This window comes from Pelophylax lessonae (assembly GCF_965119305.1).
Source record: "Pelophylax lessonae genome assembly, chromosome: 9".
Classification (NCBI taxonomy): domain Eukaryota; kingdom Metazoa; phylum Chordata; class Amphibia; order Anura; family Ranidae; genus Pelophylax; species Pelophylax lessonae.
This window is the reverse complement of record NC_138776.1, coordinates 61,369,021-61,385,389: the sequence shown is the minus strand read 5'-3', so window position 1 is coordinate 61,385,389 and position 16,369 is coordinate 61,369,021. Positions and strand designations below refer to the sequence as shown.

Below are 16,369 nucleotides of genomic sequence, written 5' to 3'. Positions count from 1 at the left end.
AGGTTTTTTTTAAAGGAGAACTCTGCTTTCTCGGCTCCTGAGTTGAGGGCGGTGGAGTTCTCTGACCACTGTATGCTGTCTGTGACTCTGAATGCCTCGGACACTCCACCCAGGGGAAGGGGTACCTGGAAACTGAATTCGGCTCTCCTGGAAGATGTAGAGGTAAGACAATCCTTTGAGGATTTTTTTCAGGCACAGGTTTCTATTCTGGACTTTTGCAGCAGTAAGTCAGAGTGGTGGGAGCTTGTGAAACAAAGGGCGATTGGACTTTTCAAGGCCATAAGTAAGAAGAAGCAGCTTGGTATGTATATTGCCTACCAGCATTTGCGGAGGAAGCTTGATCGTCTTGTCTCGTATGGAGGAGATCCAGGGGAGATCTCGGAGGTAAAGCTTCTTCTTAGGAAGTGTCAATACGACCGGCATGCCTCCTTGGTTCTGGAGAGAGATTATGGGAAATATCACTCGCCTGATCCTTACCAGAACTGTAAGCAAGGCATAGCAGTTAAGACGGTCATAGGTCTGAGGGATAGTACGGGTTCCCTGGTGAAGTCCAGATCAGGGATCCTGGAGATCTTCAGGTCATATTACGCAGACCTTCTGGGAAGAAAGGACCTTAGTCGGGACAGGATGGAAAGCTTTCTGGATTCTACTCCAGGATTGGGAAATGATACATTGCCTTTGATGGATTTGACAGAACCAATTTCAGCGGATGAGGTAGTTTGTGCTATAGAGAAGCTGGCTACCAAAAAGTCGCCTGGGCCAGATGGGTTGACAGCTGAATTTTACAAGTGTTTTAAGTCCATTCTGGCTCCCTTTTTAGCGGAGGTTTATAACAGCTGTTTAGATGAGGGTTCTCTCCCTCCCTCCATGAGGCAATCCGCTGTGATTCTTCTGTCAAAAGGTAAAGACCCCTCAATAATTGAGAACTGGCGCCCCATCAGTCTTCTCAATGTTGATAGAAAGATCTTGGCGAAGATTCTTTTTTGGCGCTTGTCGTCAGTAGCAGGCGATTTGTTGTCCAATCATCAGCACTGCTCGGTCCAGGGCAGAAGTACCTTTTCAGCAATTTTAGCTGTCCGGGAGGCTTTGGAGCGATGCAGGGCTGCTGGATGGAGAAAGTACTTGCTGGCATTGGATCAGGCGAAGGCTTTTGATCGAGTCAATCATGAGTACCTGTATTTGCTACTTGGTAGATACGGCCTGCAGGGGAGGTTTATTGATTGGCTGAAAACATTATATAAAGGGGCTGAGAGCTTCCCACTTGTTAATGGTTGGGTTGGACGGCCTTTTGAGGTTGGCTCTGGGGTGCGTCAGGGGTGTCCTTTGAGCCCCCTGCTATATGTATTCGCAATTGACCCCTTCATAAGAAGGTTAGAGAGTGGATCGTTGTGTGGGGTGCCTTTGGGCATTGCTGGTGTGCCGCCTTTGAAGGTCGTGGCCTATGCCGATGATGTGTCTGTTATTATCTCTGGGATGGAGGAGGCGCAGGAGGTGGTCTCTGTGATAGAGCAGTACACTGAGGCTTCTGGCTCTAAAATCAATCATGAAAAGAGTGAAGTTTTCTGGATGGGTGAGGAGGGTGAAAGCTTCGAACTTCCGGATGCCTTCCCAGAGCCCCAGCAGGAAATTAAAGTGTTGGGCATCAAATTTGGTCCTGGTGACTATGGTCATCGAAATTGGGAAAGCAGGTTGTTGAATGCCAATGCCAAGGTGGCAAGCTGGAAGAAATGGAAACTTTCCTTGAGGGAAAGGGTTGACTTGATTAAAACTTACCTGATCCCAATCTTTTTATATGTCAGCTTTGTCTGTATCTTGCCGGAATCTCTCTATGCAAGGGTGTACAGCTGCTTTTTCCAACTGTTATGGGGAAATAGGCTGAACCTGATTAAACGCAATGTAACTTACCTGTCCAGGCGGGAAGGTGGTCTAGGAATGGTCAACCCTATAGTTTTCTTTTCTCTGCTTTTTTTAAAGTATAATCTTGGTAATATGTTAGCAGAGACCCCGCCGGGATGGGTGGGTATTTTTCAATCTTGGTTTAGGCCTTTTCTGCGATGCTGGGAAGATGGCGGGCCAGTGAAAAGTCTGAGAGTCCGACATGGCAAGCTTCCGGCTTATGTTGCCCCGTGTCTGAAAATACTTAGGCAGTGGCAGGTGACAGTGGGGGATATCAAGTCCCTCCCCAGAAAGCTTCTGGAGAAGAGGATTTTGGGCTCTGCTTTCAGTGTGTCGCTGACCTTAAGGGATTGCCCAGGCCCCGTAATGAGGGAGGGGTTGCGTTTAATTAACTTAGGAAGAATCCCTTTGAAGTTTAGGGATCAAGCCTGGCTCGCTTTCCATGGAAGGCTCTATGTGAGAGGGAACCTGAAGCATCGCCCTGTGGATGATCGGGATTGTCCTAGAGCGGAGTGTGTTGGTAAAGTGGAGTCTATGGACCACTTTTTGCTCCAGTGTCCCTTTAACATAGAGGTGTATAAAAGGGTGGGGAGGGCTCTAGGCATCCCCTTTCTCTATCGCATGAGTTATGCGGAGTGGGTGTATGGGGCATTCCCGACTCGCTGGGATTTTGATTTGGATACACTTTTTCTAGTTAGTATAGTTGTCCGTTACTTCACGTGGAATGCACGGTGCCAGATTACCCTGCGGAAGAAAGTCCTCCCTGTCGAGGTGGTGGTGTACGATATTCTGGGTGAGGTTGGGAAGATTCGGGGTCTTGAGAAGGGCAGGGAGCCTCGAGCGGTCTGGATAAGGGCGTGGAGGAATATCAGACCTGCTTTTGGTGAACTGTCCATCTCTGGGTGAAAAGCTTTTTTCCTATGCTATTTCTTTCACACCCTTAGCTTTTGTTAGTTAATATCTTCATTTTTGAAGAAGGGCTGCATGCATAATGGGAGTGGTTTTTGTTTCTTGACCTCGCAGGTTTGATGTCTGGTGTGGTGGTGTGAGTCTAATTAAGATTATTTTTCCCGGTAATGATGTGTTTCATGATGTGAGTTTTGTTTTTGCTGTAAAGGCAGTCTTTATTTGAGAGCAGAATTTGCTATGTATTTTTTTTTCCCCTTTTCATGTAAATATGTATATATTTATTTATGTATATTGATTTTATGATTATTGATTGCAAGACTTTTAATAAACAAAAATTGGGAAGAATACTCCTTACATTGGTGGTCATTGGGAAGAATATACATACTGTATAACCAGGGTTGGCCCAAGACAGTGTGCTGCCTGGGTCCAAGAATAAAATGCTGCCCCTCCCCCTAAAAAAAAATCACGCCCACCAAAAGGCCCCCACATCCATTAATCTATATAAATATAAAACATAGAAATTATTATATATACAGTTATCTTCTTCCAAAACACCGGACCAATCCACCAAACACCTACTGTCTGTCCTCAATCCTCCTGTCACTTCTGTGTCTGCTGCGGCCACCACCGTAGAAGATCCAGCCTGGGCTGCATGAGATGGAATGCGCTGATGTCTGACGTCATTGCACAGATCCAGCCTGCCCTGCGTGAGATGGAGTGCACTGATGCCTGACATCATTGCGCACACCGCAATCACACGAGGGACGTTTCCCAGAGGAGACACTCCGCCTCCTCATACTCATCAGTTTGCGCTACAGGCGGCGGTATGAGATGGGGAAATGCCACCTATATTGTGCCGCAAACTGATGACACACAAAACTGCTGGAATAAAAATCTTAGGCGTCAATTTGCCGCCCCTCTCCAAGTTCTGCCTGGGTCCAATGGACCCAGCAGGACCCATGGTAGGACTGATCCTGAGTATAACTAAAAAAGATCATTGGTGTCAACCCCTAGCCACCTCTGGAGGAACCCTGGTTAATAAAGACCGGTGTAGAATCACAGCGGCTACAGTAGCAGCAGAGCAGACAAATCACAGACAACATCAAACATCAATCACTGTTTATCTCTATTGTTTTGTCGAAAGGTGGAAATAATAGCATTAGCATTTAATTGTTCTTCAGTTTGGTGTTTCCTTGCATTGCTTGCATTCCTAATCTATTATCTCTTTAATGTATTACTGGTAGGGTACAGGGGATTGCCCAGAGGTGATAATTATCAATTCAGATGTTTAATGGCTTCTTTTTCTCAGTGAAGATAACACCTCCTTATCAGCCTTCACAGTTCAAAGAATCAGTAAGATGAAACTAGCTATAATGTGCCTTTAAACTCCCAATCCCCCCCCCCCCCCCTAAAAAAAAAAATAAAAAGATATATATACAGTGCCTTGCGAAAGTATTCGGCCCCCTTGAACTTTGCGACCTTTTGCCACATTTCAGGCTTCAAACATAAAGATATAAAACTGTAATTTTTTGTGAAGAATCAACAACAAGTGGGACACAATCATGAAGTGGAACGAAATTTATTGGATATTTCAAACTTTGTTAACAAATAAAAAACTGAAAAATTGGGCGTGCAAAATTATTCAGCCCCTTTACTTTCAGTGCAGCAAACTCTTTCCAGAAGTTCAGTGAGGATCTCTGAATGATCCAATGTTGACCTAAATGACTAATAATGATAAATAGAATCCACCTGTGTGTAATCAAGTCTCCGTATAAATGCACCTGCACTGTGATAGTCTCAGAGGTCCGTTTAAAGTGCAGAGAGTATCATGAAGAACAAGGAACACACCAGGCAGGTCCGAGATACTGTTGTTGAGAAGTTTAAAGCCGCATTTGGATACAAAACGATTTCCCAAGCTTCAAACATCCCAAGAAGCACTGTGCAAGCGATAATATTGAAATGGAAGGAGTATCAGACCACTGCAAATCTACGAAGACCTGGCCGTCCCTCTAAACTTTCAGCTCATACAAGGAGAAGACTGATCAGAGATGCAGCCAAGAGGCCCATGATCACTCTGGATGAACTGCAGAGATCTACAGCTGAGGTGGGAGACTCTGTCCATAGGACAACAATCAGTCGTATACTGCACAAATCTGGCCTTTATGGAAGAGTGGCAAGAAGAAAGCCATTTCTTAAAGATATCCATAAAAAGTGTTGTTTAAAGTTTGCCACAAGCCACCTGGGAGACACACCAAATATGTGGAAGAAGGTGCTCTAGTCAGATGAAACCAAAATTGAACTTTTTGGCAACAATGCAAATCGTTATGTTTGGCGTAAAAGCAACACAGCTCATCACCCTGATCACATCTTTTTTTTTTTTCTTAGTCTGATTTTTTATTTTTTTCAGTCTTTTTTTCCCATTTTCTTATCGCCTAGTAATCCTATCATTACCACACTTCCTGTTCTAGAGTGACGACACTGACTTACTGCGACTTACTGCGCTGCATCTATGGAGGAGCAGAGTTGTCCCCCTAGGCTCCTCTCGTTACCTCTATTACATAGAGAGGAGGTCTTTTGAATTTCTCAGAAAATAGCTAGAAAGGCTTGGTGCAGATCAACAGATATTTTATGTACTTTTTTAAAATATTGTTTACCTGGAAAAAAAAACTAAAGCAACCATCACACCTAAGCACTTGAACTCTTGAGATGATCTTTTGTTCTTGTGATAAAGCTGTGATTGTTGGGGAAATACTTCCTTACGCACAGCTGACTTCCTTTCCTGCATTCATAATGAGAGAGGTAGCGGGCAATGTCATGACATCTCGAAATAGCTAATAATATAGAGAGTTTCCACTTATCTACACAGTACATATTGTTATATCAGATGTTTCTAATTTTAAATCCTGTCTGGGTTACATGTTATTAATAACTCCTTTATGGAAGGAAATACATGCTTTGAGTTAGGATTTTTTTTCAACCTCTTGTATTTCATAACAGGGAAATTGAAAAACAGTCATTATTCTAACCCAAAAAAATCTTTTATGCCACCTTCTGTTCCAATGTTGCTTAAAGTGACACAAAAAAAAAGTTATTTTACGTATTAAATGCTCCAGCAGTGAGCTCGTCCTTCTATAATTCCCAATCATTTCGGGAAAGTGATCTTACCTAGATGTATACGCGTTATCCTAAAGGGGTTATTGATCAATTTAGATGGCAATTGCTTCATTAAGATGAATTCTTTATCAACCTGCACAACCTAAAGAACCAATAAGATAAAACTAGTGATCGACCGATATCGTTTTTTTAATGCCGATACCGATACCGATATTTTGGTCATCGGATATCGTATCGACCGATATTTTCGGACATGTAAAAAAAAATGTATTTTTTTTTTTTACTTCAGGTACTACTTGTGGAGGGATCTGGGGGTCTAAAAGACCCCCAAACCCCTCTTCGGCACTGAAAAGCGTTCAAAACGCCAAGTTTGGCTGTTTTGAATGCTGTCAGTTTTTTTAATTCGGCACCGAGTACCCGGAAGGGATGTCAGAACATCCCTTCTGGATTTTTTACATGGAGACCGGCGCATGCACACTTGCGCCAGGGATACCAGCTTTCATGGGGATAAATCTTCATGCTACATCGGGTCTTCTCTTCGGCGGCGGTGGTAGGATGCCCGGGTCTCCCGGTGGGACAGGAGGATTCTAGGACAATATCCCCCCGGACAATATCCCCCGGACATGATCCCCCCGGACAATATCCCCCGGACATTATCCCCCCCGGACAATATCCCCCGGACATTATCCCCCCGGACAATATCCCCCGGGAAACATCCCCCTGGACAACATCCCCCCGGACAATATCCCCCGGACATTATCCCCCCGGACAATATCCCCCGGGAAACATCCCCCCGGACAATATACTCCCTGGACAATATCCCCCTAGACAATATCCCCCCTCTAACCCTATGTCTAGGGGGATGTTTTCCGGGGAGATATTGTCCCGGGGGGATATTATCCCAGGGGGGATGTTGCTCCGGGGGATTATGTCCAGGGGGATGTTTTCTGGGGGGATATTGCCCAGGGGATAATGTCCGGGGGGATATTGTCCGGGGGGATATAGTCCTGATACCGGACGGGAGACCCGGGTAAGCTGTGGAAGGTGGCTGGAGGGGGGAGATGTTCCCTCCCGCTCCTTGTAATGACAGCCGAGCGGCTTCTGAGTCGCATTGGTTGTCATTACAAGTCAGCTGACCGTCGGCTATGGACACCGGTACCGGGGTGATGCCTCTAGCTGCAGGCATCACTCCGGTACTAGCACTTTCCGAAATATCAGCAATATCGGTAACCTCAGGGGTCGATTCCAATATATCGGGGAAAGTAATCGGTCGATCTCCAGATAAAACCAACATTAAATTACAACTTCAGCTTTTTTTTTTTTATTTGGGAAAGAGTTGGGAAGAGTTGGAACCACTGTCAGGTATTTTTTATTGTACCTATACCTATTGAGTAGATTCCTCTATACGTATTGTGTGGTCACCCAGAAAAAGAACCTCAACAAAGAGTAGAGATTTGTACTTGTTTTTAGAAACACAGAGAAGGGGCAGAACTTCTGTCAGTTGCTATGGTTACCTGTGTCCCAGCTGGGGTGTTCCACTTCACTTCCTGTTTGGTCACTGGGTGAGGAAAAGAAGGGAAATCTCCATAAAGGGTTTCCATAGAGGAAAAGAAAACTTACAGAGGTTCTAATTCTTTCCAACTTTCCAAACCTAACTTCCTTAACCTTGTCTTCCCTATAGCTCACATCATCTATTGATGTGAAACCTGTCCTGAGATGGACAGGGGGTGGAGCTCAGAATCCGTAAATGCCCAGCCTGGATCTTTGGATCCTGGAAAATTTAAGAAATAATTATGGGAACACCGGAAGGAGCTAGCCAGCTAAATCAGGCAAATTTTGGCTCAACTTTATCTCCAAAGACTGTGGTCTTTTTTCCTACCACCCCCTACATTTTCAAAAACATACTGTACATAACTTTGGATGTTACAACAATCCTCAAAGACGTTGGGTAGGCAGGCAGTAAGCACACAGTGTCCCAATTTGCAAAGAATGACTTATTGAAACAACAGGTTAACAGTACAAACAGGGCCGGCGGGGAAGCTCATCCGACCGGTACCACTCAGAAGACTCAGGGACGCCAACACCATCTGCCATGAGGATTGAAGTGTGGCCTGGCTGGCCTGACCCAAAGGGGAGGCTTCCTGAGAAGGTAGACGTAGTCCCTGCTCTTTCTCTACTCTACCAGAAACCTTTCCCCTATCACTGACACTGTCCCTGACAAGCAGGGAACCAATCCCTACCCTAGCCACTCGCTTAAAGTTTGCCAAAACCTGCGGTTACAGTCTTAAATAGACTCTGCTTGACCTAACATGGCCACCAGGATCACATGGAGAAAATGTGAAACCTAGCATCTCTCAACTACCTCTCCCATCTCAATTGCCACTGCAGCCGAATGCCACCTGGAGTGGAGAATACAGACTGCACCTACCTAGAAGTAGAATAAAGTTACCTATTTATTCACAATCCTTACTTTAAGAGAAGCTGTGTGGTTAGTTTTATGGAGATACCTACCAATTTGTTTTTAAAACGTGTGAGTTGCGCTGTCATCCTCATCCTTATATATCTTTATAGTGAGCAACTGACCTTGAAAATGTAGGTAGTTTGTCACTGGCTGTGAATCAGAGGCATAACTAGAACCTTCAGGGCCCTGGTGCCAGAAACCATGAAGGGCCCCCTGGACCCCTGACTGGGGCCCTTCCCTTCAAGCCTGGGGCCCTTTACTCTCGTTGTGAGGCCCTTTATTATGGTCCCGCCTCAGGACCCTTTCACAAGTTATGCAGTGGGCCCCCTTCCTGCCATCTTGGGGCCTCCCCTATGGTGGTGGGGCCCTTCATGGTTTCTTGTTGTAGGGGAGCACACAGGGGCCCAGAGACATCAGAACACAAGTGAACTGGATAGGAGGAGTGGCGGGGGCAGCATACAGAGGAACCAATCTCCTCAATTTCCTCCTGCAGCTACAGGAGGAAAAAGGGGGACAGTGATTTCTCTACATGCTGCCTCCGCTGCCCCTCTATCCAGGTGTACAGGGGAGCTGCACAGGCCCCCTGGAACATGGGGCCCGGTTGCAATTGCAACCCCTGTAGTTACGCCCCTGCTGTGAATGTTCCAGTTTGTAACTCAGCAGGTTGGAAGACCACCAGACAATGTGCACCTTTACAATTAAGTCAGCAATAGCATCCTTCATAATTCATTGTTGGAGTATTCTATTAGTCCTTTCTATCTTACGGTTTAAAGCTCAGGTATTCAAATCAATGTATGTTCTGTTCTCTCCATAGTGGAGCCGGAATTTAAGTATGTAGCCAACATGCACGGGAATGAGATCCTGGGAAGAGAACTTCTCCTACAACTGGCTGAATTTCTGTGTGAAGAGTATCGGAACAGGAATGAGAGGATTGTCCGGCTCATTGAGAACACACGGATACATATCATGCCTTCTATGAACCCAGATGGCTATGAAGTCGCTGCAGACCAGGTACTAAACTCTTTCTTCCTTTGATTCATAGGGCACATTTTACATCTATGAAATAAATAAAATTAAAATTCCCAGTTCAATTTGCTAACCAGTTTGCTTACCAACCAAATTACCCTGTCTAACAGTTTGCGTCAAAACAGGGGTTTAGTAGCACACATTTGCAAACGCATGTGAAAGCTGCAGGGCCACTTCACGGCTCCCTGTGTTACCTGCAGTCCTAACTCTAATGAATTTATGAGAGTCTTCACAGTGGAAGCACATGCAAGCTAATGGATAGATAGGGGGCAGGTGAGCCTGGAGGTGGCCCATCCCTCCATTTGAAAGGTAATTGGGGGCACAATGGAAGCCCAGCCAATGGTATTACAGCAAAGGCATCCAGTATGTCCACTCACCAGTACACATTAACAACAAAGAAAATGGCCTCTGCCCTCACCTATAACTGGCCTTAAAAATAAATGGCTTCCACTGTGAAGACTCTTATAAACTCATTAGAGTTAGGACTGCAGGTAATACAGGGAGCCGTGGAGTGGCCCTGCAGCTTACACATGCGTTTGCAAATGTGTGCTACTAAACCCCTGTTTTGACGCAAACTGTTAGACAGGGTAATTTGGTTGGTTAGCAAACTGGTTAGCAAATTGAACTGCGAATTTAAATTTTATTTATTTCATGTGCGTTGCCCTTCCATGTGTTCTTTGCTATGAAGGCCAGTTATAGGTGGGGGCAGAGGCCATTTTCTTTGTCACATTTTACATCTAAATTAAATGCATTTCAACCAAATACACTTGAATTACACCAGTAGAACTACTCTTATAGTGAACATGACAAGGAATCTTCATCATTGTGTGGTCAAATGGATATGTACTGGGTATATCCCATGGTTTTTAGTTGTGGCCTAGTGGTTTCTGGTTTCCTTCCACAGTGGTTGCCCGGTGGCTCCAGAGAGTTGTGCTTATGGTAACTAGTATTATCCTGAAAAACAATGGAGACCTTCCAGTTGGTGCTGTGTATTTAGTAATTATGGCTTCTCAACTTGCCTCTACGGTATTGAGGACATTGTTTAACTTCTATGGCTTTATTTGTTTGCAAAGAGTGAGGATTGGTTTGAATAGCTCTGGTTTGAATAGCTCCTGTACTGTCAAGTCTTGGACAGCTAAACATGCATTCTAAGGGGCTTGCATGGTCACTAAGAAGCAAAATAATAGTCGGACCCCCATTGCAGAGTAGGAGCAGGTCCTTTGTTGTAGCCAGTTTGAGTTAAATTGTGAAGGAACGACTGCTGTCAGGCAGTAAGGTCAAATAATTCCACAGCATTGGCGGACAGAACCGTTCACAACAATAAACACGTAGTGGTTGACATTAATGCCTCGTACACACGCAACGATTATCGGCCGACCGATCGGTCGACTTTTGTCCAGTGTTGTTGTGTTGGCTGAAATGTGCTCTAGACTGCACACTAATTTTCTCGGCCAACAAAAACCAACTTCAGAAGTGATGTCATGTGCTGGTTTACTTTCCGTGAGTTATTTCTTCTCTGAGCATGCCCAGTCTTGCTCATCTGATTTTTGTCTGCCGAAATCTGTACTGACTGACGAAAAATCGGCCGTTGTGGTGACGGCCAACAAAAATTTTATAGCCTGCACACCAGATTTTATTCGGCCGAAAAGTCGCAGTCGGTTGTCGGAAGCATCATACTAACAAGCTGAAAATCGGCCGATCGGACGTTGGCCGAAAATTCACGGCCAACAATCGTTGCGTGTGTACGAGGCATAAGTTGTAATATTGTCCAGTGGGTTGGCGAGTGACTATCTGGGGAACAAGAACCAGACATCACATTGTTCGGATTGCAGCTCCAGAGAGAAGTTGTCATTTCTTGGACTCTAATTAAAGCCGAAAATCAAGTTGTTCTCTCAGTGGAGCTGAGGCCCCCTGTGTGCACTTCTAAGTCATGTGAGCCAGAAACCACCATAAGGATACATAAGGAACGTATTATTCCTTAGTGTGTAAAAATTCCACTTAGCCACAGAACACAATATTGACATGGTAACTGGAATGCCTTTCCTTTGTTTTCCATAGATGAAAAGTGCATTTATAGATTTTCAATGCAATTAGGTTTATTGCATCCTACACTTCCCCAAGTGGTAGAGTTGAAGGATTTGTGAATTTCTCTCTGGAAAAGAAACTAGGGGACGCTCCCTCTATGAATAGAATGACATTGTTTCCTTATATAGCAATCTTATGGCTGGCACATTCATAGGTTGTAATCATAGACACTTCCTAATGGCATCCTGTTTTCTATTATCTGCATTGGTCAGATTATGTTACCATGCTTAAAGAATACCAGCCACTTTATTAGGTACACCTGTTCAATTACTTGGTAACACAAATCGCTAATCAGCCAATCACATGGCAGAAACTCAATGCATTTAGCCATCTAGATGTGGTGAAGACAACTTGCTAAAGTTCAAACCGAGCATTAGAATGGGGAAGTAATGGGATTTAAGTGACTTTGAACGTGGCATGGTTGTTGGTGCCAGACGGGCTGGTCTGAGTATTTCAAAACTTGCTGATCTATTGGGATTTTCCCGCACAACCATCTCTAGAGTTTACAGAGAATGGTCCGAAAAAGAGATAATATTGACTGAGCAGCAGTTGTATGGACTAAAATGCCTTGTTATTGTCAGAGGTCAGAGGATAATGGGCAGGCATGACATGATAGAAAGACAACAGTAACTCAAAAAAACACTTGTTACAACCAAGGTATGCAGAATACCATCTCTAAACGCACAACACATCAACCCTTGAAGCAGATGCACTACAGCAGCAAAAGACTACACCGGATGCCACTCCTGTCAGCTAAGAACAGGAAACTGAGACTACAATTCAAACAGCTCATCAACATTGGACAATAGAAGATTGGAAAAATGTTGCCTGGTCTAATGAGTCTCCATTTCAGCTGTGACATTCAGATGGTAGGGTCAGAATTTGGCGTAAACAACATGAAAGCATGGATCTATCCTGCCTTGTATCAATGCTTCAGACGGGTGGTGGTGGTGTATACTATTGCGACACAAGTCATATTGTAATTCAATATTATTAAAAATGGCCTGTAAAATGCAATGCAATATGGCAACCTGGAGGTGTTCTGTACACAGTTGGTGTACAGAACGACCCCAATAATGTAATTTCCTGCTTGTGTGATTGGCTTACTGGTTTTTCCAGAAATCTGCACTAAGATACAAGTCAGATTTTGATTTTGAGCATCCTTTCAACAAAAAATGTAATTTTGTTGGGATACTCCCAAAGATAAACACGTTTAAAGGGATTCAGACTCTGCAACTTTACTAATTAGAGCCCTGCAGCTGTAGCATCTGACTAATTATTATAAAATCACTCCCATACATACGCACATGGACACAGACAAGCAAACAGCTATTTATTCATAATATGTTTTCTAGGCCAAACACTGGCCAAAAGGGGAAGAGAAAGGGAATGGAAAGGAAGTGGGGCAAGGAGGATTTTCTTGGTAACATCAACAGGCATAAACAATTGAATAAAAGCAAAGATCTTTATAACATTTGATATAGCAAGAAGAACATATGACAATCAGTAATGCATTGTAAATGCATAGAAAATTGGTCAGTTCAAAAGGCACAACCGCAGTTACAATATTTTACCCATGTTGTAAAATACAATATGTCTACAGGGTTAAAACCTACAGTTGGGCCACACTTGACATGTTTTGCGGCCTAAGCCGCTTCTTCAGGAGTTTAAGAAAAAAAAGAGGACCATGGTCCTACAAAGACATAATATATATGAGCATACAATGTGCAAAACAGTAAAAAAACACATTTACTTATTAGATTTGTTTGGTAGCTATGGAGAACTAAAGGTGCTCACCCTGGACATCAAAACCGCCAGAGACGTAAATTCCAGAAGCAGGAGGCTGCCACTTTAACCTTCTCCAGGGGGCGAGTGCGGGAGCAGATACACTCAGCCAACCTAAGTCATATAGAAGAAGTAATAAAATTACTTCTGTATAATCTATAAATATTAATCTTAGATGTTAAAGGAATAGAGAAAAGTATATTAAACTTGTTTTGTACATACCATATGTTAGTAGTAGTACTTTCAGGTTTGCACTGTGCACTGATGTAGAGTGAGGTTTGCACTGAGCACCGATGTAGAGTGCTGTTTGCACTGAGCACCAATGTAGAGTGAGGTTTTCACTGAGCACCGATGTAGAGTGAGGTTTGCACTGAGCACCGATGTAGAGTGAGGCTTGCATTGAGCACCGATGTAGAGTGAGGTTTGCACTGAGCACCGATGTCGAGTCAGGCTTGCACTGAGCACCGATGTAGAGTGAGGTTTGTACTGAGCACCGATGTAGAGTGAGGTTTGTACTGAGCACCGATATAGAGTGAGGTTTGCACTGAGCACTGATGTAGAGTGAGGCTTGCACAGAGCACTGATGTAGAGTGAGGTTTGCACTGAGCACCGATGTAGAGTGAGGCTTGCATTGAGCACCGATGTAGAGTGAAGTTTGCACTGAGCACCGATGTAGAGTGAGGTTTGCACTGAGCCCTGATGTAGAGTGAGGTTTGCATTAGGCACAGATGTAGAGTGAAGTTTGCACTGAGCACCGATGTAGAGTGAGGTTTGCACTGAGCACCGATGTCGAGTCAGGCTTGCACTGAGCACCGATGTAGAGTGAGGTTTGTACTGAGCACCGATGTAGAGTGAGGTTTGTACTGAGCACCGATGTAGAGTGAGGTTTGCACTGAGCACTGATGTAGAGTGAGGCTTGCACAGAGCACTGATGTAGAGTGAGGTTTGCACTGAGCACCGATGTAGAGTGAGGCTTGCATTGAGCACCGATGTAGAGTGAGGTTTGCACTGAGCACCGATGTCGAGTCAGGCTTGCACTGAGCACCGATGTAGAGTGAGGTTTGTACTGAGCACCGATGTAGAGTGAGGTTTGTACTGAGCACCGATATAGAGTGAGGTTTGCACTGAGCACTGATGTAGAGTGAGGCTTGCACAGAGCACTGATGTAGAGTGAGGTTTGCACTGAGCACCGATGTAGAGTGAGGCTTGCATTGAGCACCGATGTAGAGTGAAGTTTGCACTGAGCACCGATGTAGAGTGAGGTTTGCACTGAGCCCTGATGTAGAGTGAGGTTTGCATTAGGCACAGATGTAGAGTGAAGTTTGCACTGAGCACCGATGTAGAGTGAGGTTTGCACTGAGCACCGATGTCGAGTCAGGCTTGCACTGAGCACCGATGTAGAGTGAGGTTTGTACTGAGCACCGATGTAGAGTGAGGTTTGTACTGAGCACCGATGTAGAGTGAGGTTTGCACTGAGCACTGATGTAGAGTGAGGCTTGCACAGAGCACTGATGTAGAGTGAGGTTTGCACTGAGCACCGATGTAGAGTGAGGCTTGCATTGAGCACCGATGTAGAGTGAGGTTTGCACTGAGCACCGATGTCGAGTCAGGCTTGCACTGAGCACCGATGTAGAGTGAGGTTTGTACTGAGCACCGATGTAGAGTGAGGTTTGTACTGAGCACCGATATAGAGTGAGGTTTGCACTGAGCACTGATGTAGAGTGAGGCTTGCACAGAGCACTGATGTAGAGTGAGGTTTGCACTGAGCACCGATGTAGAGTGAGGCTTGCATTGAGCACCGATGTAGAGTGAAGTTTGCACTGAGCACCGATGTAGAGTGAGGTTTGCACTGAGCCCTGATGTAGAGTGAGGTTTGCATTAGGCACAGATGTAGAGTGAGGTTTGCATTGAGCACCGATGTAGAGTGAGGTTTGCATTGAGCACCGATGTAGAATGAGGTTTGCACTGAGCACCAATGTAGAGTGAGGTTTGCACTGAGCACCGATGTAGAGTGAGGTTTGCATTGAGCACCGATGTAGAGTGAAGTTTGCACTGAGCACCGATGTTGAGTGAAGTTTGCACTGAGCACCGATGTAGAGTGAGGTTTGCACTGAGCACCGATGTAGAGTGAGGTTTGCTCTGAGCCCTGATGTTGATTGAGGTTTGCATTGAGCACCGATGTAGAGTGAGGTTTGCACTGAGCACCGATGTAGAGTGAGGTTTGCTCTGAGCCCTGATGTTGATTGAGGTTTGCATTGAGCACCGATGTTGAGTGAGGTTTGCACTGAGCACCGATGTAGAGTGAGGTTTGCATTGAGCACCGATGTAGAGTGAAGTTTGCACTGAGCACCGATGTAGAGTGAGGTTTGCTCTGAGCCCTGATGTAGAGTGAGGTTTGCTCTGAGCCCTGATGTTGATTGAGGTTTGCATTGAGCACCGATGTTGAGTGAGGTTTGCACTGAGCACCGATGTAGAGTGAGGTTTGCATTGAGCACCGATGTAGAGTGAGGTTTGCATTGAGCACCGATGTTGAGTGAGGTTTGCATTGAGCACCGATGTTGAGTGAGGTAATGCAAATGGGTAAAATGTAACCTTCATTCTTTTAGTTTTTCATATATCTATACATATTTGTTGTTACATCTACAACTCACTGATCATCATACCAATGTTCCGCGAGCAGCACATTTTTAGGAATACCTTGAGATCAGATTTTTTTTTTCAATGCGTTCCTCCAGGGTTAAAAGGTTGAGAATAGCTGATCTATGCCATGCCACGGTCTACCTGGCAGCAACTGAACCTTGGACTTGGACTTTAGCGTTACGAGTCATTGCATCACCTGTTGGAAGATGATATTTACATAGTTAGTCAGGTTGAAAAAAGACACAAGTACATCTAGTTCAACCAATAAAATTAAATAAAACATTTAAAAAATCATACAATCCCATAAACACAATCCTATACCCACAGTTGATCCAGGAAGGCAAAAAAAAAAAAAAAAAACCCAGCAAAGCATGATCCAATTTGCTACAGCAGGAAAAAGAATTTCTTCCTGATCTCCTGGGAGGCAATCAGATATTCCCTGGATCAACTTTA

The 16,369-nt window shown here is 44.6% G+C and overlaps 1 protein-coding gene across 1 annotated transcript in view; it reads left to right on the top strand.

The window, feature by feature from the left end:
* CPN1 (carboxypeptidase N subunit 1) overlaps positions 1-16,369 on the top strand; it is a 78,113-nt gene that overhangs the window by 27,396 nt on the left and 34,348 nt on the right. The window contains exon 2 of the mRNA XM_082267565.1: positions 9,195-9,391. Within this exon, the coding sequence (XP_082123691.1) occupies positions 9,195-9,391 (197 nt within the window). The remainder of the gene's footprint in view (positions 1-9,194; positions 9,392-16,369) is intronic.